The sequence below is a fragment of the Acartia tonsa genome, chromosome 11 (genome assembly GCF_053477335.1).
Source record: "Acartia tonsa isolate MP-2025a chromosome 11, ASM5347733v1, whole genome shotgun sequence".
NCBI lineage: Eukaryota > Metazoa > Arthropoda > Copepoda > Calanoida > Acartiidae > Acartia > Acartia tonsa.
In genome coordinates, this window is record NC_137270.1 from 13,023,457 (window position 1) to 13,051,047 (window position 27,591).

Genomic DNA, 27,591 nt, shown 5'->3' on the forward strand with positions numbered 1-27,591 from the left:
CTGTCTGTCCAACTGTTTTCTAATCGTCTGTTCAACTGTCTGTTCAACTGTCTGTTCAACTGTCTGTTCAACTGTCTGTTCCACTGTCTGTTCAACTGTCTGTTCAACTGTCTGTTCCACTGTCTGTTCAACTGTCTGTTCAACTGTCTGTTCCACTGTCTGTTCAACTGTCTGTTCAACTGTCTATTCAACTGTCTGTTAAACTGTCTGTTTAACTGTCTGTTCAACTGTCTGTTCAACTGTCTGTCCATCTACCTTTTAATCTGTCTGTCGAATTGTCTGTCTATCTGTTTTCTAATCTGTCTGTTCAACTGCCTGTTCAACTGTCTGTCCAACTGTTTTCTAATCTGTCTGTTCAGCTGTCTGTCCAACTATCTGTCCATTTGTCTGTCCATCTGTCTGTAACGCTAAATTGTCTTACCTTAGATTAGTCGCATAATGCGGGATCTGCATGCTGGTATCAAACTGAGACAGCTGCAACTGACTCTTGCTTAGCTGCTGCTTCCCAGTTCCAAGCTGCTGGCTGCTACCACCTGATTTGTTGAAGCCCAGCTGTTGTAGGAATGAATTGCTGCGGCTAAGGCCGCGCGGTCCCTTGCCACTTTTTACGTCTTGGTCCAAGGAGGGCAGCTTTCGGCCGGAAACCTCAATCTGAAAAAGGTTATAAATTTAATCCAAATAGCAAAAAACTAAGTTTAATCTCCTATTGACCTATCATTGCATCACATTTATGATTTCTTTCCTTCTATAGATTAAATCTTAATACAGACAATTTTGTTTTTGAAATAGAAGTTATTATTATCATATCATTTTCGAAGGGAGGTAGAGTTTAAATAATCTACAACTCTCTTTTCCCCCTAGTATATACATACTTACAAAGACTGAATTTGGCAATTAGGTTTGGATATAATAAAATAGCTTTGACTCTTAAACACAAATTTAAATTCTTAGTAAAGAAGTAGATTTTATCTTCAATCAATCATTCCCTTTTTTTCTGTACCTTCCTTTTTATGAATTTTATGATATTTTGAATATTTGTTTATTCTATTAATAAAACAAGGATGACATTATTCATAAGTAGAAAAAAAACATGTATGGACAAGCAGACAAAGTGAGTTAAAGAACATATGTTCATTAGTGATAGTTATAGAAAATCACAAAATATATTTAAATGTTTAGCATGGCCGGCAGACCAACAGCCAGCTATTTAGCAGACAAAAATTAATTTTTCCGTTCCTTTTGGGTCGATATTTCGTATTATAGAGTAGCTTGGCAACTAAAAATTTGACTTAAAGAATTTATTTCTATAGAAAAATAAGAAACACCTGTTTGGAGGATAAATGTTATTTTTTCTTAAGATTTTATTTTACATCAAGGGCAATTGATACATATATGTAGAGGAGAGGGGACGATGAGCTGTTACTCTAGTCCCCAAAGTACTTTATTCGTTGGCTCAACAATTTTGAGAAATTTTTTATCAATTTTGATTGATTGGTTTATCAAGTTGAGTGTCTTAATGTTTTAAGTACTAATTGTAATCTACATAAGGGGTAAGTTTGTATGTTAACAATAGGCATGTACAGTACATCAATTTATCGGCCACTGTCTTATCCCTTTAGATTCCTGGGATATATGACAATTTTTCCCAAAATTATGTCTTTTGTATCTGTTATATTTTTGGGGGGAGGAATGATTGTAGATTAAAATTTTAAGCAATTGTTTTGTCCTGATTTTGTGGAAATATTTCTTAAAATTGAATTGGATAAAATTCATGGACATTTTATTAATGGTTCATGTAGGCTTTAGAAGTAACTATAAAAAGTATAAAAAGTGTAGAAAATTATATCAAACAAAAAAAGCTAATGTTTTTCTTTTAAAGAATACATATCAAAGTTCCACCTATGAACTATATCAAGTTGTTTTCAATAATTTTAGCCACTTGTTCCTTTTTATTACACATTAAGGAAAAAAGGTTTAGAACAACGGAGGAATAATTTATTATCATTCTTAAACAAAAGAGGCGTGCATGTGTGTACCACCGAAAGATTCTAAGTACTGCTTGACCGATATCCTCTCCTTTCACATTCACACTTCTCACAGGAAGGGTTTTCCATTTTAAAGGAGATACAAGAAAAATAGCCAAAAAATAAATACCCCCACCCCCCCTCACAATTTTTTTCAAATTTAAGGAAGGATAAATCTATCATCCAATTACCTATCCCTGGATACATGATTTTGTCATTTGAGGCTTCCTAACAAATTACGTCATTCGGTCATATTTTATTTGACGACTTAATGAGTCAACATTCTTTTGAAAGTCTACATTTTTTATCAAAAATTTTATCAAAAGTATTCAATATTTTAATGAATAAAAAGTTAACATATCAAATTTTTAATACTTTGATAGAAACAACTTTAATTAAATATGTGCGTCATAACTCTGTAAGTAACTATAACCCTATTGACATTATTATGTTTCTTTTATTCTATGTGCCATTTTTATCTTCTTCTAAGGATAAATTTTTCTTGAGTGTATTCCATATGATTTTGAAAGAAAACAGTAAAAGTGTCTGACTATGACGTCAGAAAAAATTAACAATTAACCAATGAGAGGCCGCTATATATTTTACCATTGTGAATACTGGCTTCTTATTGGTTAATTGTAAATTTTTTCTGACGTCATAGTCAGACACTTTAACTGTTTTCATTTTGAAAGTTAAAATTTTGGAAAGGGGCCAATAAAAAGATATTACAACTGCATTTAGAATCCCCTCTCAATTGAGATTTTAAACTCCCTTAATTACATAGGGAAACTTGAAGAAATTTAGGCTTTTGAGAAGTCGACCCTTTACTTTAATTTTTTTAAGGAAAGGAGAGAAAAAAATTCCTTTTTGGGGGGTTGGTAAATTTTCTAGGCGGGTTGGAGACATAGTTATAAATCCTTTCTGGATTTATAACATAGGATTTATCGGTACTTGAGGCTAAATTTGTTACAAAAATTAGATGCAGGATAAATTTACCTTCAATTGACTTATCACTTGTTACAAATGCACTTTTGTGTGTAAAAAAGTTGCGTCTTTTATTGTGGAATTATTACGGTGAACACAATGAATACGTATTGCAAACAAGGATGGCAACAGCCATAAGTAGCAATGCTCAAGAAATATAAAACAATCAATTTCATAATTAAATACAAAGGGACAAAGTGAGTTATTAAGTAGATATTCATTGAAATGGCAAGCAGATCTCCCAAACAAAATTCAGCCATCTGTCTTTAATGACAACCGAGAAAAACAAATTTTCAATGAAGAGATTTAATGTCCTCCAATGCATTACAGATAGACCTACGGCCCTAGCAGGTTATAGAGTACTCATTGTTCAACAAAATTTTCTGTCTTTCTAAAAAAACAGCAATAATTCTGTTTCCACCTTGGCTTATTAGAGAAATAGACAGACGGACAAGGTAAATTATAGAGTAACTATGCAACTAGAATAGGTCAATTTCCAGATATTTTCTGGCTGGACCCATTTTTAAGCATCTTCTAGCTAGAAACTGCCCGCACATTTACTATTTTAATGTAAAAAAATTTAAGATTTTTTTACACAGTAAGCTAATACAAAATTTAGTCAATACTAATGTTCATATGTTATTCTTATACTAAAGTAACATGATGTTTGTGTGTCTCTGTGTTTGTACCGAAGGATCTCGCTAACCGCTGAACCGATCGGGTTCTCCTTAACAGGGTAGCTTCTCATAGGTCCCGGGAAGGTTTATAACTATTTTGGGGGAGGGTACCTACACCCTCCCAAGAGAAATCACAATAAAATCGAAAAAAAAATGAAATATTCCCGCCGCATAGTGTCGCTAGCGTAGTGGCGCTGCGTAGAGACATGAATTTAACAACTGATTGACCATAGACAAATTATTTCTCAAATTAGATATTTAAAATAAAAAAAATTTTAAATGCCACTAGAGGCCTCTAGGGGCGTAGCCGCTAGTTTATAATATAGTGAGCTTGTATTTGAATGGGTTTTTGAGAGGTTTTTCAGTCATTATGATGGAAATTATGTAAAGATTGGTGCACTTTTACCATTAACAAGCCCCCGTAAAAAGTTTTTACATTCCAACAATTTTATTAACAAATGCAATTGCGTTTACAGAAATTTGTCAGAGAAGGAAGGGGGGAGGGGTGATCTTTTTTAGAGGTGAAAGACATACAAGGTCAAAGATCAAGCACTTATAATAAACCAATTATCTGTGTAAAAATGAAATCTTTATCTTCCATAGGTTGCTATTTGTTTATTGTCTACTGTTACATTGTATTAACACCCGTCAATAAATAAGAAAGACCAAAAACTAGCCACACATCTGCTTATACTTTTTATGCATATTCAGGGAAATTAAGGGATAAGACAATGAACGATAAATTCATGTACATCCCAAAATTATTATTAACAAAATTAACCCTTCTAAAGATATGCACTCGAAGACTTTAAATAGATGAATGAGAGAAATAAATATGGGGACTTGTATATTTTACAGTCCAATGTCCACTCCCTCCCTGGGGAAAGATAACTTATTTTTAATGATTTCAAGAGGTCGGTATACAGGGATAGGATAAAGATGTTTAAACTGTCCATTCCTGTAAATAATCTTTAATAATCGAGGCTTGATAAAGAAAAATTTCACAACTTTTTGATAACTTACTTCGATGCTTATTTAGGGCTAGGTTAGGTTAATATAAGGTTAAGTATTAGGGTAGAGGGAGGGTGGTTCGGTGGTCCAAATAGGTTAAAGTGGAAGCACCAAGGATGGCATTATAAAGATTTTTAAAAAATCCTAACCCAAGCTCTATAGAACTGTAATATTGATATTATTTTCAAGGGATCGAGATATGACAATGAACGATAAATGAACTTCCCCCAAAAATATGTAAAAAAAATTTAAAGGGTAAAAGGTGATGAATTTATTTTACCACCCTCATCCCCATCCTCCCTGCAAAATCAAAAAAAATAAGATTTGCGTATATTTGTGAGAATTTGCGTCAGAAAATGCGTCAATGCGAATTCCAAGAAGATACGCAATATATCTCAATATTTACGATTTGTCATTTTGACAAATTGTAGGGATAAGGGGATAGGTTATTGGAAGATAAATCAATCTTTTCAAAAATAAAAAGCATTAAAATTACTCTATATTGACAATATGGGAGTCGAGGGCTAACAAACCTGTTATTAATTCTTATTTTAATATCCGTGGCAAATATTTCATGATTTTTTATCATGACTGAGAACCAGCTCTAAAACCAGTGGATATCAATCAGTTTTGAAGACATACTGGAAATATGATTCTATTTTTCGTTTTCCTATTCCTGTTTCCCTGGTTTGACAAGAATTATATTGTTTAATAGTGGCGAAGCAACGAATGAGAAAAAAAGGAAAATTTTAAGATTTTAAATACATTTGAATTATGTACATTGTTTGTACTTAGGTTTACTCAAAAGAGATAATTTTGAAAATAAAAAAAGAGTTATATTAAAAACTCTTAAAAAGAACATTACTAACAACTTTTCCTCTTATAATTAATTACAGCATTTTTTTTCAAAGTTGATTACTACCGGAAAAGTAAATTATAGAAAAGCTTTGCTTTTTAACAAATATTAGGAAATATGATTTAATCTGCAAAACAGAAAAAAATGATGTAAATCTTTACTTTATTTAATAATTGTTCAAGACGGATTAATATCCGCAGGATTAGAACCAGTAATCATCCATACTGAAAAACAATGTATAGCATCGTATTGCAGACAATTGTCCATGAATAATAAAATAAAAAGCATAATATTTATACCAGTATTGTTAGCTATGGCCTTCGGCCCCTCGGGGCTTTATATATTCATAGAATTGATTCTAAGTATTTGTGTCTAAACTTTTATCCTACACAAGTGTTAATTAAGTTTGTCATCATTGGGGCTGTACATTAAATTATTGTCCTTCGTCTTATTCCTTAAGATCCCTGCAAATATCAGAAATACAAAAGGAAACAACAAATTGAAATTTTTGTAAATAAAAATGTTTATTTCCACCAAAATTGATAGTAAAATTTTATTCAATTCTCATATGGTCAGTAAAAAACATTTTTCCCTTAAAAAAAATGTTTAAATGTACAAATATAAAGAAAGGATTTTTTGGTATTTAAATGCAAATAACAATACACAAGGGGTTAATTCAAAGAATTTATGTTTAATGCCTTTTTATAGTAAAATGGTGGAATTTGGCAGTCGCCGCGTGCTTGTTAAACTTGGCGACACATTACAATCTTTCCCGATTTTGTATTACTTTTGCGGAACATGATTCCAGTTACGTCATATTTTTCTTTCCCGAAAAAGGGAAGGGGGGAAGAAAAAAGGGAAGGGGGGAAGAAAAAAGAGATGGGAGAAAAGGGGTTTTTTGCCCATCTCTTTTGAAGAGATTTTCTTCCCCCCTTCCCTTTTTCGGGAAAGAAAAATATGACGTAACTGGAATCATGTTCCGCAAAAGTAATACAAAATCGGGAAAGATTGTAATATGTCAACTTGGCGGTTCAAACATAAGCTGCTGACATATGCTGACTGTATGACAAAAATGTCGGCGGCAGTTTCCAAATCAGTAAAAAAAAATTTCCAAAAAGTAATCGGGCTATGGATTATTAAGAAGAAAAAAACTTACATTTGAGTAAGAAAATAATATTTTTACATAGGAAATTTTCCAAAAAATCTCTCGACAAAAGTAAATAACGTACATATTTGTTTATGGGGAAAATATTTGTGAAAACTTATGTTTAACAAATAAGGTATTTTTATGTCAATTTATTTCAGCAAGAAAATCTATGTGATAATGAGCAAAAAGAAAAGAAATAATGAATTGTAAATTATACTTTCCCAGGAGTTTTTCATCTACCATTGATTAAAAATATAAAAGCTAAATGTTTAATATTGCCCATACATTTTCCATACTAAACTACACAAACTTTTATTATGTAGTTTAATTTTATATAAAGTAAGGGGTAATTTGTTTATCTTTATTAGGGAGAGTGAGAGATCATTTTATTGCCCTTTGTCCTACCCTGGAATTGAAGGTTTTAAAAAGTCGCCTTTTTAGATATATTTTTGCTTATTTATAAAAACACTTATTGTTTGCAAACTTGAAATATGCACTTATAATATTTTTTCTTGGCCATACAACAAGTTTCATTAGTAGTATTTATTACAAAATAGGAATCACAACATCCAATGGAGCGAAATTAAACAAATTAGACAAAAAAATTAATAAATTTAGAATGATAAAGAGCTTATGATTTTATGTCTGGACTTATTCAATTATCAATATAGAAATTCTTCGCTTATAACCGTATTGTCCATGGGATCATCATTTTAGAATATAGTTTAATTGATAACTGTTTAATGTAAAATTTTGGTGTCAAAATTTCTAAAATAGGAATGTAGGGTTTAAAAACAGTAAGGCCATTCTATCATGCTTATTTTTCACTATCAAAATATTTTACTTCTTGCAAGTTATTAATAAAAAATGAAAAGGACAAATTAATATATTTTTAAAAGCCTTACATTACAATTATAATTAATGTTCGGCCGTTTTTCATGGTATTAATTAGAAGCAAACTCTATAAGTGTTGGACTTTAAAGCTGTTATTATATCAACAAAGGCATAAATTTCGATAATATGTCAGTTATAACCACTTTTTTCAAAAAATACCATATACCATTGCAATTTCGACAGAGTAGGATCAAAACGTAATGTCGAAAAAATATAAGTTTACAGTTTTTAAAAATCAGTGTTGAACACTTAAATATATTCGACATACTATATTTGAAAAACTGGGAATAGTCCCTTTCGTAACATCGCCCCATAAGGGGCGATTCGTCGTATTTTTAAAATGGCTTTTTATGGGTTATTTTAGGTTAGGTTAGGTTATATTGGATTAGGTGATTGCCCCACAGGGTTAGAGCCCCCCCCGCAGGGGCTAGAAATAGGAGAAAAGCTACTGTGAAAAATACGAAGAATCGCCCCATAAGGTGCGATGTTACGAAAGGGACTATACCCGAAAAACTTTGTTAACCCTAAGTGTGAGGAAGAGGTCTTAAAACAAGAAATTCTAAAAAAACATTTTCCCTTTTTTCACCATTTCAAAGGTTTCACTCCCCCCCGGCCAAACCCTGAGCACGTCTATACTGTCAACTCCAAACCTCTTGATTTAACAAGGAAGCATTATAATTATACCTTCTAATTATAATTACATATATATTAATTGCTAGTTTTTAATGTTACACTATTAATTACATATAAACATATCATGCTTTTAAAAATAGTTTTCATAGACTGTAGACAATCTTTGGCGATTTGATTAAAATCTAATCATGTAATGTGTTATATTATTTTACCCCTTTCAAGTTTTGTTCATGGATGAAATGGCTCGATATCATATTTACTCATCCCAACTCAAGGACGTCTAAGCTTATTATTAGGGGATTAAAATGAGTGGTTTCAAAGGTTTAAGAGGGGTCATTAATGTGCCTTTTTCAAAATTTGAGTGGGAAAAATACCCACATACCCCCCCCCCCCTTGGACGTCTTTGCCACGACTATCAACAGGGAACCATTTAATAGCACAACTTTTAACTGGTAAGTCTATTTTTGCATGCCTTACTCATACATGAAAAATACTTTTTAAAAACTTTTAAAAAGGTTGTTTTGTTGGTTAAATATCGCAATGAAGCTTACAAAAGGTTTCAAGATAAAAAGAAGAGGAAAAAATCATAGACAATTGTTTCAAAAACATCTGCTATATAATTGTTTTGTACTTTCATCTAAAAAAAATCAAAATACAAGGATAAAAAAGGACAATACCCCCCCCCCCCTCCTCGCATCACTATAATAAACAAAATTACCATGTATTTAGATAAAATTATTGGTGGAAAAGTTTAGACTTGATTCAACTTTATTGTTTTACCCAATTAAGATTTATCATTCACCTCAAAAGTTTTTTTTAAGCCTACGAATATCAGAATGTCAGTCTAATTGAATGGACTTGCCTTCCTTTTTGTAAAATTAAATTTCTAAATAAATTTTTTCTATAAAAGCCAAATTTCCAAAAAATAAAACCAATAATTGAAACATACAGAAGTGGTAATATTGTTTTCTCGTATTCATTCGAATCCGGTGGATAGGAACCGGTTCTCATCCATACGAAAAAACTATGTCTAGCATCGTATTATTTCCAGCTTTCTACGAATATGAAAATGTACAATCAAAAGATCTTATAATTGTACATTCTATATCCGCGGAAAGCCGTTAATAATACGATGAAAGAAATTACTTTACTGTAATTAAATGTCTATCAATTCATCGTCAATTGTCTTATCCCTTAAGGTTCCTGGACCATCCAATTGTATTCCAATCAATAGCATAGTAGCGCAAAAACTATAAACGTCAGGCTTACTGGGATAGGTCAGTGAAAGATTTTTTAATCTTAACTCTAATTTAATTAAAATAAAATTTATGTTCAATTTTTTCATGAATTTTAATAAAAAATTAAAAGTTTTCTGCTAATTCACACCTTCAAGGTTTACACAAACAAAACCTTTAGATTTTGGAAAGTCTAATTCATCTTCAATTTATCTATCCATGTAGCCCTATAGCTTTCTGACATACATGGTGTCATAATTAACTAGAGTGGGTAAGTGTCCATTTTAGGCATACATACAGCACTGTTTTTATAGTTAGATAGATAGATAGATAGATAGATAGATAGATAGATAGATAGATAGATAGATAGATAGATAGATAGATAGATAGATAGATAGATAGATAGATAGATAGATAGATAGATAGATAGATAGATAGATAGATAGATAGATAGATAGATAGATAGATAGATAGATAGATAGATAGATAGATAGATAGATAGATAGATAGATAGATAGATAGATAGATAGATAGATAGATAGATAGATAGATAGATAGATAGATAGATAGATAGATAGATAGATAGATAGATAGATAGATAGATAGATAGATAGATAGATAGATAGATAGATAGATAGATAGATAGATAGATAGATAGATAGATAGATAGATAGATAGATAGATAGATAGATAGATAGATAGATAGATAGATAGATAGATAGATAGATAGATAGATAGATAGATAGATAGATAGATAGATAGATAGATAGATAGATAGATAGATAGATAGATAGATAGATAGATAGATAGATAGATAGATAGATAGATAAATAGATAGATAGATAGATAGATATATAGATAGATAGATAGATAGATAGATAGATAGATAGATAGATAGATAGATAGATAGATAGATAGATAGATAGATAGATAGATAGATAGATAGATAGATAGATAGATAGATAGATAGATAGATAGATAGATAGATAGATAGATAGATAGATAGATAGATAGATAGATAGATAGATTATATGATTTAAAAGGATTACAATATAAGTGAGTGAAGTTGAATATACATTGTTACATATCTTTAATGCAGGGACGTACAGGGACTTTACTTTGGAGGTGAGATAGTTTTTCTTCATCTGTCATACATCCCATTAATTGTGAAATTAATTTACAATACCTTCTTCCCCCCACACCCCCCATCCTTCATTGATAGTAACAAAATTGTATAGAATTGGATTTTAAATTCATATTATTAATCCATTGTGGTATCCCTGTACCCAGTGCAGTGGTTGTTACACATCTTTAAGGAAGTGATTACCTATATCCAAACATGTGTGTCCTATCTGTCTTTGTGCTTTTGTTTTTTAAAGATGCGTAGCCTCTCTATAAGTGTCTACACTCCTTCATCTATACCTCTTATTAATACCTCAGGGGACTGACTCTACATCAGGTCCTAAAGCACTAACATTCCAACGATTAAAGACAACAAATTCGTTGATGCACGACCATTGTCTGGACGCCATCGCTGTTCATGATTTGACGTAGCGATCCTTTTATTCTTAATACATCTGACATATCAGCAGTAGGTACAGATTGTAACGTCTTTTATTATGACGCGATTTAAGCTGAAATTCGAACCCGTCATCTTCAACATTCAGAAAGTTTTCATTTGTGGGGGGAAATACAACTTTTATATTGAAAAAATGCATTTGTTAAGAATACCTGTTTTTAAGTTGCACTACAAATGGTTGGAGTGATCCTGCTATTTTGTGTATGTTGAGGACTTTTAAACTGGTGACCTTGAGTTTCATCTATAGTTTTGTACCTTTTGTAAAGTATATTTAGACCAAGTATAACTGGTGGTAAATTGCTTAAGTACCCAAAGTTGGCTAAAAAACTTTAGGTACTTTTATTGAAGTTTGATTGTTGAGTTCCTGATTAAAAGAGTCTAAAAATTTTAACCAATGATCTATCTTAATTATCACAAGAGATAAATTTATTTATCAAATTGGAATTGTATAATTATATCGATTCATCGTCTTATCCCTTAAAATCCCTGCTAAATGAATCCTTCCTATAAGAACTTTGTAAGCTGCCGTCAGCCAAACGGCTAAACGTTATTTTTAGATATTTTGAAAACGAAAAATAATCTCACAGCTCAGATAAATGCGCAAAAAAGAATGCGCCGATTGTACAAAGCAGAAATGGCCAGAATTGATCACCATCAAAACAAATGGTATGGCAATAATATTTGATTTTGAATACGTGTCTTTTATTGGGAAAATTTTATATTTTTTTCATTGATTTTATTTTGCTGTATACGTATACGTAGAATAAAATAATCTACACACATTGGCTTTATTTCTTCAAATAATACAGTGTGAGGACAATGGAAGAAAAAGTTATTACCTTCCAATTTGGAACCGTCTTTTAATAGTCTTTAAATTAGAGGGGAAAGGTATGATTTATTTTCAATTGTCTTATCTTTTATTTAATGCGGGGTATGTTTAAATATTTCATTGATGTATCCCTGAACTGCAATTTTTTACAACAAAAAAAAAATAAATAAAAAAGCACTTTTGTAATAATGGTTGAAAATTGCATATTTCCGATTTTCAAAAAAAAGGTGTAAAGGTTTTGAAAAAAAGGATAATTTTGTCCAATTGTATAGGAGCGTCAACATTCTAACTATATGAATATAAACATATCATCTTTACGGATACACAAAAAAAAGTAAGAGTTGTAAGATATCGCCATGCCAATTGAGTACTTTATTTAGGGTAGAATTCTTCTGATGGATTTATACCATTCTATTTCTATGGTTAAGTCTTGAAATGGTTTCAGGCTATATTACTCCAAATGCCTCCACATACTAGGGGTGCAACTGCTAGTAATATTAATGTAAATAATTTTGACATTTAATTCTTAACAGATCTTTATGAACTGACAGACGGAGGGACATACAGCTTCATAAATGTTTGAACACATCCTAATTATAGAGTAGCTAAACAACTTAAAATGCAAAAAAGTTCCTTATGTATGAAAACACAATTAAACAAAAGAAAATTATTTAAATTTTGTACACAATGGTCTAGAATAATGGGAAAATAAACAAGTACGATTATATCATAATTTGCCTACAAACGTCACCCAGTTTAAAATTAAAAAACCTAAATATCTAAGATTTGCGAAATTACTGAAATTTTTCCAATTTTAACAAAGCTGCAAAATCATTTCATAATTTTGTTAATAGTAGAATTTTGGTTAATCTGTTAGGGTAAAGCTAAAATTGTTCATTAAATGTTAAGGTTTGATCACTAGATAGGTTAGAAATTGCTTCCCAATCACTTTAACTACTTAAATCTAAGGACTAAATTTTTTACAACAAGTCCACAGTGCATTTGAAGAAATGAAAGGAGGTGAGAACTAAACTAAGCTGAAACAATGAATCAAGTAATTAGCAACTTCATGTATGGTTGTGTGAGCCTGCTCCAGCCTTATTTGTACCACAGCTACTCTACAATATTACCATCTATAACATTCAACAACCCGAAACTAAGTGATGATATATCCGCTGTTACCACTTTTATCAAATGTCTATTGACGAAATAATCAATGAAGTGATGATTAAAGTCCCTCCACAGATTAGGACGTCATACGATAGAATACCCAATGAGAGGCCAGCATAAATTTTACCATTGGTCAATTACAGTGTGTACTGACCTCTCATTGGCTATTCTATCGTATGACGTCATAATTTGTGGAGGGACTTTAATCATCTTCAATGAAGTGCTTTGAAACGTTGTATGTAAATTTTTTGTAAGCCATGATCACTTTTTATAAATGGTATAAACCAATGAAATTGCATATTAACAGAATGTTTTAATAAATGGATAAATGAAAGAAATGTCTGACAATGTTAAAACTTCCAGACAAAGTTATCACAATGTTTTCAACGGTTTACAGAAATCAATGTTGTCATCCTTGTTTTTTTTTAAAATTGCAAATTGTTATTTTAGCACCTTTGGTAGCTGATTTTATAACAAATATGTGCAGAATATTGTTTTTGTAACGAAGCTACTCTTTGACTAAGGTATGTTAATACGTCCATCACTGTGTAACTAAAGTTTCTATGCTTTAGTATTTGTCAGGAAGGAAGAAGACTTGGAGCTGTTTATTAAACATTGGTCCTTAAAGTTTTCTTATTGGTTTTATTCGTTTGGGGACTTCCAATGAATTTTGATTGGCTGATTCATAAAGTTGAGTGTCCAAATGTTTCATTTAATCAATAATTGTATAAATCTACAGAAGAGTGAATTTATTGTATCATAATTGGGAAAGTACAACAATGTAACTCCCATTGTCTTATCTCTTAAGATCCCTGAGTATTTGTATTGCTATTGCTGCGTTACTTCTGGAGATAGTTGTCCTTGATCTGAGGTGGATTCTTTTAAAAAAATTTGCCCCACTAAGTGATTTTGGTGGATTTTTCACGAAAACAATTTTGCCCCACTAAGCGATTAGTGGGGCACATTTTTTTTAAGAATCCACCTCTGTTATTTCTAAACGCTTACAAAATGTTTAAAAGTTTTTATCTGTAAATAAATCTTTGGCATTTGAATTAGACAAATGTAAAAAGTTAAAATTTCTCTCCATATTAAAATATATGTATGCGCTTGGGTTTAGTACGGATCAAAAATAGTCTTAAACCTGTCTAGGGCATAGAAGCAAACTAAAAAAGCACAGGCTCCGTCACTTTCTTTATTTTTTATAACACAAGGACAGAAAAACAGACAAATAACTATTTTAGCCTTTGAGAACGATTTTTTAAAAAGACTTTTTTCATTTAATCTTACTTTATCTTAGTCCTAAAAAAATAAGCTTTATATAAAAGGTTAGGTTAGGTTTTGACTTGATATGTGACAATTATATTCAAAGACATAGCTCAAATATCTGAGGTGTATAAAAAGCTGATATTATATTTATCATGGATATAGAGATAGGACAGTAGTTATAAAATTTCCTTGTTTTTATTTTTCAAATATTTCAGATTTTTGGAAAAGTTTATTATCATATTAACAATGAATATATTATTACTTGGATCTTATACCAGATTTTCATCTTCTCTAATAAATTGGAACTTGCAACGGGCTAAAATAACTATTGCCACCATCCACCCCCTTTACACCAACCTTCATCATTGTAACAGACGTGTTTAATATTAGGCCATCACAATATTACTTTGTCCTCCCATGACATATCACTGCATCCCTGACTTTACTAAACCCATATGTGCGCGCATTTCTCGTTGGTGGTGTCAAAGGCATTGAAGCAACAAATACAAAAAAGGTGTACCTATGAAAATGAGAAAAATCATGTTCATAAATAGCGCAGCAACAATGAAATACAATGAACAAACTTTGTGTTCTTTTATCTTATTTTTTAGCTTTCATAAAAATTGGAGACATAATAGTTTTCCTTTATAGCCTAACATTATGCAAATTTTAAAGTTTTGTTGCTGTTTTCTTAAAATTTATTATTTTTCTTTTAAAACGCCAATTGTATCTGTAACCCATACAGTGCAGGGATAGGACAATAGACGATAAAAGGTTTATTAATGTTTCTTTAATTTTACTAAAATACGTATGTTATTGCTTTTAGATTTGGGGATAGTTATTTTTTTGTTGGATAAGTATATCTTACTCCTAAAATTTGCTAAAAGATATCTTTGTTTAAGGGTATTATATTTTCTTTTAACCTATCCCTGTCATATATTCTAGACATGTATTGTTTGGTGTGCTATCCCTTCCGCATATTGAATATTTGAAAAAAGTTGATATTTATACGTAGATATGTAAGAGATTCTCACATACCCGGATGAAATGTTTTTCTAAGCTGGATAAAAAAAAGATACCATGTCTTTACCTCATTCGCTCCCATGACCATAAAGTAACATATAGACCAATATCTGAGGACTATATTAGCAACTATAAATTGACCACAGCAATTCCCTTTATTCGCAGAACATCACAATAGCAATAAAAGTACAGGAGGTGGTTGGGCTGTTGAGAAAGAAGCAAAGGAGAGAAGTAGTTGTGCTGTTATATTAATTGGCGATTCTGATGATTCAGCATTGCAGAATTGATAGGACACACCATACTGTTTGTTATCCAAATTTCTACCTTATTTGGGTACATTACAACAATCCTAGATTTTCACCACGGATCTTAAGGGATTACCACCAATTAGTATAAACAAAATTACCCCTTCCTGAGATTAATATTATAAGGGGAATTTTAGAATAACTCTAGCTTGAACTAACCCAACAAGATTTAATAAAAGTAACCAAGTTTGCAAGTTTCAATTCAACGAGATAACGTGTTTTAAACTTTGGGGACCATTGTCCCCTCCCGTCATGCTTTTCAGAGAGTGAAAAGACAATGGCTGTGAAAAAAATCTACATACTTATAAATTTTTTTTCTTCCTAATATCTACCTACCAACTATCCCAAGTAGAATTCTAAATCTTAGAATTGACGGGAAAATTAGTTTATCTTATATTTTCCCATTCCTGTATCTCTGAAGATTACTACAATTTTTGGATGTACTGAATTTTAGTTTCCGAAAGTATACCTAGCTTCCGCGACCTATCTCAATATTTGCTACTAGCTAAAAAAGCTTCAAACTTCCAAAAAAAAATCTAAATTTGAAAAATTAAAATTTTGAATGTATAAATCGTTTATACATTATATCGCTTTTCCCTTTGACCGGAGTAGCTGAAAATAGCGTTTGCAATAATTGGGTTATCTGCTGTACAACTTTGGAAATTAGGGAAGAAATAGGCAATCCATTTTCAGCACATTAATTTTTGGGTGTCCTATCTGTAGGTATGTGACACGTCTAGATTCTCTCATTTGTTGGCTTAAAACTTGTAGTGTCCAAAAAATTCAACCAATTATTTTAATCCACCGAAGTGGTATTATTTTTGTTAGGGTGGTTGATATATCTATTTCCTCCACAGTCTTTTACCTTAAAATTTCTAATAAATAGTGCAGCAAAAAAACTAGATATAGAGTAGCTACGATACTAATAAAATACTTGAGAGCATCCATAAATTAAGAAATCATTATACTGTCACTAAAAATCATCGAAAAAGTGATAAAACAATAATTTATTTCATGCTTTTTTTTATTATTTTGTGGTTTAACGTGTTAAGTATTAAATCATTATATCATGCAATTATTATGTCTAATATAAACACAATGATATGTTAGTGAAAGATAAATTCATGTTAATTCTTCTTTGTTAAGGAAATGTGGACTTGTAAAGGGATTCAATGATAGGTCAATGAAAAAACATTTATTATTTCTCTCAATTCTCAAAACTCAAAAATACGCCTAATGTTGATAAAAGATATTCTTTATGGGTAAATCTAAAATCCTACACAAACTTTAAATAGATTTAAATAACTGGACCAGACTGAATGAAGAAAGAACAAAGCTACGTGTAAAGCAGCTACGCTCCCAAAGCTTTAATCTAGTAAGTGGGAGTTGAATGACATTTTCAAAAAAAAGTATTTTCAAAGTAATGTCAGTTATTACGATAAAATAAGAAAAAAGGTTTTAAGAAGCATAGGTATTCTTAAAGATAGCAATGTCCGTCTGTCTATCTTGAACATTTTTATGATAAACATTTTATAACACCACCCTTCTCAATTGTTATGTTAGTTCTTTATCTTAATTGCTAGTTACACGTCCTAGAACCGTTGGGTTATGTCAAGACGTCTAAGGGAAGGAATCCAACCCAATATGTAAAACATAAATGAAGTATTTGGAAAGATCTCACTGGACAAACAACAAAACGTTCTACTTAATATTATAGGATAATTATATAAAATTTATTCGCTTCTATTAAATTACCTCGTCTTTTTTATATTGTTTACCCGTTAACAAAAGTAATTTAAAAGATAAAAAAAATCATTTCTTTAGAAGATTATAGTTATTTTTGATAATATAGCGTATTTTGAACACAGTAAAAGTGTCGGACTGATTATGACGTAAAAAAAATTAGCCAATGAAAGGCCACTATAAATTTTACCATTGGTCAATAATGGCCTCTCATTGGCTAATTTTTTTTACGTCATAATCAGTCTGACACTTTTACTGTGTTCCGTATTTTTTTTCATATTAATCTTGCTAACCACTGTATCGATATGGATGTCCTTTGCAATGTAGCCTCTCGTAGGTGCTGGGAAGGTTTCTATCCACTTTGGGGGCAGGCACCACCACTATCCCAATAGTAATGGTGACTAGTGTAATAAACACACTAATGTCCCCTCCCTCCCAGTATATATAACCTAATAAATGATAACATTGGGATGCATTCAATTCCGCAAATGTACCAAATTCCATACTATTACAGTAAGTAGTAAGATTTTTTTCATTTTTCTGTTAAGATCTAGCTGACCAATCACATGATTGAGTTTTCAAAATCAAAAATTATTCGCATACATCCCAGAATGGCTTTAGTATTTAAAGATTTAAATGAGTTTGAGGATTGTTTTAGGCTATTTTACTGCATTGCAGATGTTAGATGTGAACCTCTACATAGCTTTTAAACAGATTGTTATTAATAGCAAAAAAGTCCCTTGCCTTTTTATTTTGATTCTTCCATTAAGAATGAATTTTCTTTTTTTGATATTAGCGAACCCAAATCAAGAACAAAAATGAGGATATGCGGAAAAGTGTGCACACCCCGAGTAATATATTCTGCTTCTAATGAATTTATTTGTAAACAGTTTTGACTGACGAGGCATGACTCTGCCTAGAGGAGCCCATATTGAAATGCAGGAATAGGTCACTGGAAGACAAAATAAGAAGACATTATTTATGGTTATTTATCGAAGTCTTAATGACATATGTTATAAAATATCTAACCCAAAATAAAACAAAAAATCAGATATTAGTCCAAACTAAAGACGACAACTAAAATTTCAACCATACCAAACATAACCAAAAACTTTTTTAAAAACCTATATTTCAGGGTATATTATTATAAATAGCTTAAAACCACAACAGGACTAGTAGGAACCAAAATGCATCGGTCTTTCTATTACATTTATAGAAAATGTAATATTTAAAGAAATGTTGTTTTTATTGGTGGAAAAGTTAGTGCGAATGTGTACTGTCCACGAGATGGTGCTAGAAAATACATAAATAAGCGTTAAATTAGGAATCGAGATCTTTTGCTCCCAGCGGTTTAGAGGAGCGTAGCTACTTTATAATTTATTAGCAGCTGACCCATCCAAAAATATATAAATTAAAATTTGCTTATCCTATCTATAAAAGAAAAAAGAAAAATGTCTGTCAAGATAAAGCATAAGATCTCGCTAACCGCAGGTTTAGTTGGTTTTTGCTTTATAGTGAATATTCAAAAGGGTTATGCCAAGGATTTATGCTATTTTAATGAGGGGAGGATGTGGTACACCGACCAAGCAAAACCCTCCCTATCCTTTTTAAAGAACAAGGAAGAAATGACCTAAAATTTGATATAATGTTGAATCTTTTTAAAAGTATTAATCTATTGAAAGTAGGGGTTACCTCCACCCCCTTATTGGGCGAAGTTGTTACTGTAAAGTTTACTAAAAAGCAAAGCCCCCTTAGTGGTATAGGTAGAGGCAGCTGGATAAGCTATGAATTTGTTTTATTCTTGTTTTTAAGAGCTGTCAAAATTATGATGAATTGCGCTCACATATATTCATCTTCTTTCCTACTAACAGGGATAAAGCTATAGGACATTATAAGACATACTAATCTCCTTCTAACCCACGAAATACCAGTGTTTTTATTTTATTTTTCAGTTAACTATCCCTGTATTTCAATCATCTGAATTAATTTTAAAGATTTTTTTTTTAAATTCGAGGATTTATAACAAAAACATAAATGCGATTATATTGGTCAAAGAAAATAAGAAATTGTTACACAATTAATTTGATGGCAACATCCATAAAAGTTTTAATAAGTACATATTTACCATAATATCTTAACAGTACAAAACTATGTCTCATGAAGCTTGTAAAAATTCAAGTCAGGTGGATTATAACTTTTTCCTAAAAAACTATTTTTTAAATGAAGAAAAAAAGTAAATAAATTTAAGAAGGGCAGCTACTTTATAGTAAGTCTGTTGGTAAGTATGTAGGTAAGCCATTATGCTTTATAAACGAAAAAGGGATTTCATTAGATTTGAATCTTAAATTTTTTATGTGTATGAGTCCTTAATGGAAGAAAGAGGTCAAATGCAATAAAATCTTATTAACAATAATTAGAAAGAACATCAATTATCTAACGTTGTCCCAGCCCTGGATCAATAGAAGAGTTATTGACATAGTTTTATTATTATTTTTTAAATCGATCAAATTGAAAAGCCAGAACAGAAAAGTCCAAAACTTGGATAACTGTTTTAGGTATATGGCATATGATAATGGGCGGTTTATAACACTAGTCCCTAAAGTTTTATAATAACATCGTCTTATTCATTGGCTTCAAAAACTTTGTATGCTTTCATTGAATTTTGATTAGTTGGTTTATTTATTGGAGTGACCAAACTTTTAAACTAGTATTTGTAATCTACAGAAGTGGTAATCATTATTAGAGATGACATAAATTTATCAGCTATTGTCTTATCCCTTTAGATCCCTGAATTGAACGATAAATTGACCATCCCAACTCATTTTAATCATTCAAAGTTTGGTTTCAGCAGCCTCTTGATAATTTCATCCCAACTCATTTAATCATTTAAAGTTTGGTTTCAGCAGCCTCTTGATAATTTAGCTTCAATTGATCTATACCTTATGTATGTATAGATATATTTTACACGGCTAGGTCAATGGTAGTTAAATTAATGTTCTTCTAATTCAAAATCAATTAATTGAAAATAAAGTCCATAGGTTGAAGATCAATTTGATTAATTAGAATATAAACAAACAAATAACAGAAAAGCCTTGCTTTTAAAATAGTCAACATACTAACTATCAGTAAAAACACCTGTTTCTTTACATGCAAATAATAAATAAATAATAAATAATTTAATATTTATAGACTTAAATTTATTATATTCGTCATTAAAAAGGTTTTATTAAAAGTAATAATTGATAAGTTTGTATAGGCAGGTTATTTTGGCATTGCCTCTGGGGGCAATTGAGGGAAGGGGGGGGGGGGGGGGGGAAGCCGAACCTCTACTATCAGGGGTTATTTTTTGAGGTGATATTTCTTTCGGTAAAGTGGTTTGCGAGTTTCTTTGCTACAGACAGATAGACAAAAAGATATTCTCTTACTTATTTAAAAGGATAATAATTCCCCCCATCCCCTTCTCTCATTCCAAACAACTTCAGGTATCTTAGCAGCTTTACACACAATGAATATTTATTTATCCTCCTATGTCCTATCTCTGTTCTGATAAGATAAGTGAAATAGGATGTGCTGAATTCTAGTTTCCAAATGTGTACGCAGTTTCCGCGGTGTTTCCTTATCCTACCTCAATATTTACTACTAGCTAAAAAAGCTTAAAATTTTCAAAATTAAAATTAAACATTTGAAAATTAAAATTCAGCACATCTGAAATTGATATTTCTAAAATTGATGGTCAAGTAAAAGTATGTAAATTTATCGGGGAAACAGTGATAGTTAAATTAGAAATAAATTATCATATTTGTTATGATGGGGGTTCATGAAATAGTTATCCTATATTCATATTAAACCAGAATTTAAAAACAAGATTTATCCAACTTACATGGTCTTTTCCTTCCATCCCTGTAAAATGAATTCCTTACTCAATATAAATCATGTTCTAATTAACATATAATTTAAATCAAAGTAACGTAAAAGCAGGGAGGACGGGGACATTGGACTGTATATTATTATGGTAGAGATTAGACTTTTGGGTACTTTTATTAAAGCAGCATTAAGTGTTTTAACAGCAATGCAAAGACTTTTAATCAATTATTTTGATCTATTCAAGGGTTATTTTTGATTTATTTAAATTTATCATCCTTGCTTGAAGTTAAAATCAAATGTAGGGTTAGGAAATTGTGAGAAGAATTGGAAAGGGTAAAAAAGTTTAATTTTTTATGATTTCAAGCTATACATGGACTAAATTTTGCATATGTTTATGTGAAAGATTAATTCATCTTCTAATTTCTATTGATATAATCATATGCTTTTACTTGAAATAACATTGGAAAATGAGGGACAAATTTTGATAAATATATTGTATTGGCCTTTCCCTTACTGATCTGGATGATAATTTCTTAATTCAGAATTAATATAAAATCTGTCAGCGGACCAATTTCCACCTTTCAATATACGGTGTGGTGGTGGGTTTTATACAGCTAAAACAATCCTAAATTAGATTTAAAACTTACGCTACAGGAAAAACGAGCTGTTTTATATAATACAGATAAAAAAGCTTACTACTTTATAATATAAGACGAATATATAAAATTCTTACTGATCCTAAAATTATTTAGCTACTACATTCCAACACTAATTATTCTATTTCATTAACCTTATATTCAAAATTTGATAGATACGGGCCTCAGATTGGCTTCTATCAAAATTTTCAAAAACGTATGTTTTTACAATGTTGCGATTATTTAAATGTCTTAAAACTAACATTTTATACTTTAAATTAGCGCGGCTACTCAATAATACCATAATGTACGAAAGTCAAAAGTCGTTTCTTTAAAATATATTTTTTGCTATTTTTTCGGTAGTTTTGTTGTTTTATCGTATAAACGTACATATTATGACTTTCAAGAATGTATGAGGCATAGAAGGTTAGGACAATTGCCGATATATTAATCTTCACTAAAATGTTTAAACATTAACGGCTTCTCATAGTTACATCCTATTATAAAAAGTAGTAAGCGTTTTTTGTCTGTCCCAAAGTATCTCGCTAACCGCTAAACTCCTTTACAGTGAATCTTTTTATAGGGAAGGTGTTTCGGTATGTTTTCTTGTATTCCCTGGCAAGTTCGAACCCATTAATCCCTGTTTCCTTACACCAAATTTCCTAGAGAATGAGTGTGTTACGCGGCATTCCTAACTATCTCCGCGCGGCGCGTGGCTTGTAAACGGACAAAAGAAACGCGCACTTTTCCTTTGATTAGTCCCACATGAGGAGCTACGTGATTGAAAATAATGTATTGCTTGAATATACATGCGCTCTGATGTGTGGAATATCTCAAATAAGCCTTCTGCTTAGTTTGACATCATAATGTGGTAAGAATTTATCTTTAATTCTTAATAATAAGTGTAGTATGGTATATTTTTACAAAGAAATTTAAAACATTAATTTTTCAACAAATAGACCATTTAACTGCTAACTTTTGACATACGAATATTTTCCTTAATTTTATTGATCATTTGAATCTAAAATTATCAATTTCTGATGCTATTTAATATGTTTCGTGCCAATTTAAAGTTTTTTAGAAATTTTATATTTTTAATTAAATTGAAATCACGCAACCTCGATCTACAAAAATAATAAACCATTAATATTATGTAATTAATTTTTATATTTTTGTTTTAGATTCACTGTTTTCATGGTAATAAATACACATTTGTAAACTTCACATGTTGGTCATTCGGAGGGCTTGAGAATAAGAATTCGTGAACGGCAAGGAATGCGTTCCGAAACAATGAAAACAAGACAGAACAGATGCGGCTAAGAACATTCTGTGAAGTTTTGTAAATGTGTTGGTTGTGATACCTTACCACACATTATTATTATAGTCATAATCAGTACAGTTAACTTTAGTGACAATTATGGGTCCTAAAAAGAATAAAGGTGAACAATTGAGTAAGCGGCTGCGTCCAGCCGTTGATGCCCTAACCAGTGAGCTAAATAGAGTGATGAAGTTGGTCAGTGATACTTCAGAACTTAATGTTAGACATCTCACTAAGGAATCAATCCTTGTCCATGACAAGTTCGAGACATTTGACAGCATCATGGTCGGTTTTAGCAAGCTTGGTTTGAGAATCCAAGAGCTTGATGAGTTTAATGACATTTATTCTGATATAGTTACTGTGCAAAAAGACTATAGTGCCTTGAAAGATGCTCTTAATGCTATAGAAGAGCTTAGTGACATTCAAAGTGTTGTTGATGTTGTTGGTGATAATTTGCCTAACCATCAGGCTGAACTTTATGATCGATGTTTGAAGATTGTGAAAGTTATTAAAGGGCCATATTTTCCCTTACCTGATGCAATTATAAACACTTTGTCTGCTTTGATGAAACGTTTGGCTGAGGTTAAGCTTGAACCTGTGAAGCCACCTACAACGTCGGCGGGTGCCTCGACAGCATCGCCATTTGTGTCACCGTTTGGCACACCACAGTTCGCCGCCGGTTCTATATTCACGCCAGGATATATGAATCGTGTCGACGAACGTCTTCTTCCCAGCTTCGACGGCCTGGAAGCATCCTACGTAAGTTTTAAAGACACTTTTAAAAAGCTTACTGTAGGACAAGACCCGTCGTATTTACAGTTATTGTTAAGCAGTGAAAAGGTCTGTAAAAATAAAGAGCTGAGACTCCAGTTAATTCAGATTCAATCGCATGAATCTCAGTGGGCCTACCTTGACGCACGTTTTAAGTCCAAAACACGTCAGATGCTCTGCCTTTTCAACCAATGGGAGAAGAAGTCTAAACCGTCGGACTCTAACCAGATTGTGACTGTGTTAGCAGAGTTTGGCGGAGCAGTTAGCCAGCTGGAGCAGCTGACTAAAGATGATGAAGATGATGAAGTTACCACTAGCCAGTGGTTGACTGTGATACTTCTTGAGATGTTATCCAAGAAGTTGCCACGTGATTTTCAAGACAAGCTCAATTTATCATTGGGCTCAATGGATGTCCCAAACGTCCCAAAGCTGTTAAAGATTATTGAAGAACAGCGTGGCGCCATTTTAATGAGGTGTTCGACTGATATGGACACCCCCTCTAATAAGAAAGGTAACCCTGCGACAGCCGCTACCGCCGTAGGTAAACCTGGTAAATCTAAGATGAAGCAGTCATGTTTTGTTAATGGCTGTAGTGAGATGCACTTACTTTACAAGTGCCCAAAATTTCATGACCTGTCAGTGTCAGACAGGAAGAGTATTGTGGAGAGTGCTGGATGCTGTTGGACTTGTTTGCAGAAAGGGCATAAATCTGTGGATTGCCCGAAGGCAGATGTAATAGGCGGCTGCAAAGTGGACAATTGTGGTCAGGCCCATAACAACCTTTTGCATGAGAGTGTTGATATGGCTGCCGCCGTCTATGAAGTACATACTTCCCCTGAGGCGAACCTAATGTTAATGTTACAACAATTGGACGTCGTTGACATTAATCGCCAGAAGGTCCCAGTGAACGCCATGTGGGACACTGGTTTAACTACTTCAATGGTAACCCAGTCACTTGTTAATAAACTTCAGTTACCTTTTACTGGACGTTCAGCAAGAATTTCTCTAGCTGACGGTGAAGTTAAATGTTTCCCGACGGTCAAGCTATGTTTAGTTGATCGACACAAGAATTATCACATGTTAGAACCTGTGGTAGTGCCTCTCATTGGTCCTGAAGAGGCGATCTGCTCCATAAATCCTGTGGAGGCAGCTGTTTTGTTTGATATGAAACCTGAAGATTTTACTTTGGTTAATGGGCAGGTTGATTTGCTCGTAGGGCACCTGCACCCATCGATGTTTCCCTACTCTGAACGTTCAGTAGGAGAAACCATGCTTTACTCCAGCCTGTTTGGATCTGGATATTTTGCTGTTAGTGCTAATGGTTTAGCAAAGAGTAGGTATGTTGTCTGCTCAGATTTCGAGTTGGAAAGTGAAGCTATAGGGTTTTTAAAACCAGAAAGCTCAGATGTTCAGCCGCAGCCGACTGTTGGTGCTGCTTGTGATGCTATTATTGAACCTGCTGGTTCTGCTTGTAACGCTGCTGATGCACATTTTGGTTCTGCTAGTGCTGCAGCCGTTGACAACCTGGCTACGGCGGGTGTTGCCGTGGTTATTACTGATAATGATGTTAGTTGTGCTGCAGTTATTCCTGATAATATTGGTAACGATACTGTAGTCGTTGATAACTTTGTTACGGCGGGTGTTGAGCCGCTGAATGATTCGGTTCCAGCCGGACAAGAGCCGACGGGAGTTTCGGTTCCGGCTGGACAAGAGCCGATCAGAGTTTTGGTTCCAGCTGGACAAGAGCCGACGGGAGTTTCGGTTCCAGCTGGGCAAGAGCCGATAAGAAATTCGGTCTCGGCCGGACAAGAGCCGACGGGAGTTTCGGTTCCGGCCGGACAAAAGACAGTAGATGATTCTAAGTTTTATGACAGCCACACTTTTATTACGTGCCCTGGTGGTGTTATGAATCAAGAATCGACTTGGTTGCTGCCAAGCTGGCCGCCCGATGCAGGGTAAGAGGCCTGCCAATGGCGGTTGGAAATATGGCGGGTGTTGCCGCCAGAAAGTCATTGAAAATATTCAAACCACACATATCTAATCTACAACATAAACTATTTATGTGAAAATGATCTTCAAAGAAAAAATATTACAAGTTATATGTTGAGCTTGTTAAAAGAACCTAAATCGGTTCTGTAAAGAATAAGTATTCATTATTCAACTAATTTTATTGTTCATACCTAAGCACAAAAATTCTACAAAACTGTTTAGACTTTTAAAGCAGATTTTAAAAAGATTTTGTTTCTTTAAGTATGATTTGAAAAGCAAAAGTTTGTGCGTATTAAATACCAAATGATTTTGCAGATTTTAAATTGAGAAAAATAGATTTACAAATTATTTTTCTAGTTTTTTTTATGGTTCACGTTTACTTAAAAAATGTTATTTCTCGGATTTTCATATGAAATAATGCATTAAAGTAAAGAACACAACATGTAATATTATTATGATAATGTTTAAAATATTCCTCATTATTATTTTAAAAGATTATCGCAAAAAATCAAGATATTTGTTTAAATTTGTAAGCAAATCAAAGATTTTCTTTCATTCCGGAGGCAGAGATTCTTAACAATTCATGTACAAAGTTTTTTTTTTGTTCACTCCGGGAGCTGGGATTCCTATTAATCCACGCGTAAAGATTTTTTTCTTCATTCCGAGAGCAGAGATTCGTAGTAATATACGTACCTAGCGATTTCGGACAATTTTAAACCTTGAGAAAATACTTTAGCAATTATTTTCCTAGGTATATATATTTTTCGTTCATGTTTAAGCATTTATAATAATGAACACGATGTATGGTATTATTAAAATATTGATTATTATTTTATCTGAATGCCACAGAATTAATTTAAGATAAACTATGCATATTTTAAATTAACTCTACCTTCATTTTTATCGCATATATTAAAATACTGCTTCAATGTATTTTTTTTTGTAAAAATAAATTAACCATTTCTTAAGATTTATAAGTAACGCAAATTTTGATACAATTTCGTTTAAAACTTTCAAATCGATGCAAGATTTTTTTCATTTGAAATGCAAACTTAAGTTTTTTATACGTTTACGTAAGTTTTTTCAATGATTTAAGTCTTTCCGGGACCAGGGATTTTTTCGCGGAAAATTTCCTAGGTACCTACACAGATATAAACATTTTTATCCTTGTTGGATTGAAATTTGATATGATAAGAAATTAACAAAATGAGATTTTTACATCATTTAAATATTTCTTTATGATTTATTACAATCACATAAATAATTTAATATTATATGCATATTAAAATTATTACTATTTACCTTTGAACTGATGTACCTAAAGAGAAATTGCAAATTCAGCATTTAGAGAAGTTCTTTTCTTATATTGAGCTTTTGTTTTATTTTGGTAAATTTAATTTGCATATTTTAATTGCAATTTTAATTTTACGCAATTTTGATTCACGAAGATTTAAAATTATGAAATTTTAATTTTCCGATGTTTGATGATTTTTTTACAGTCATATTTATTTAGATTTAAGTATCTATTTTATTAAAACATGTTAGATTTAAGGATCTTACCTATCTTATCTTAAAAATGTTAGATGTAAGCCCGAGTATTTTTCCGCTGGAAAATGCTAATTATTGAGAAGTTTTTTA

At 31.9% G+C, this 27,591-nt stretch overlaps 1 protein-coding gene across 1 annotated transcript in view; it reads right to left on the minus strand.

The window, feature by feature from the left end:
• The window catches only part of LOC145331126 (uncharacterized), a 46,410-nt gene that overhangs the window by 1,914 nt on the left and 16,905 nt on the right, over window positions 1-27,591 (minus strand). Inside the window, exon 8 of the mRNA XM_080175754.1 lies at window positions 422-651. Coding sequence (XP_080031880.1) covers window positions 422-651 — 230 coding nt within the window. The remainder of the gene's footprint in view (window positions 1-421; window positions 652-27,591) is intronic.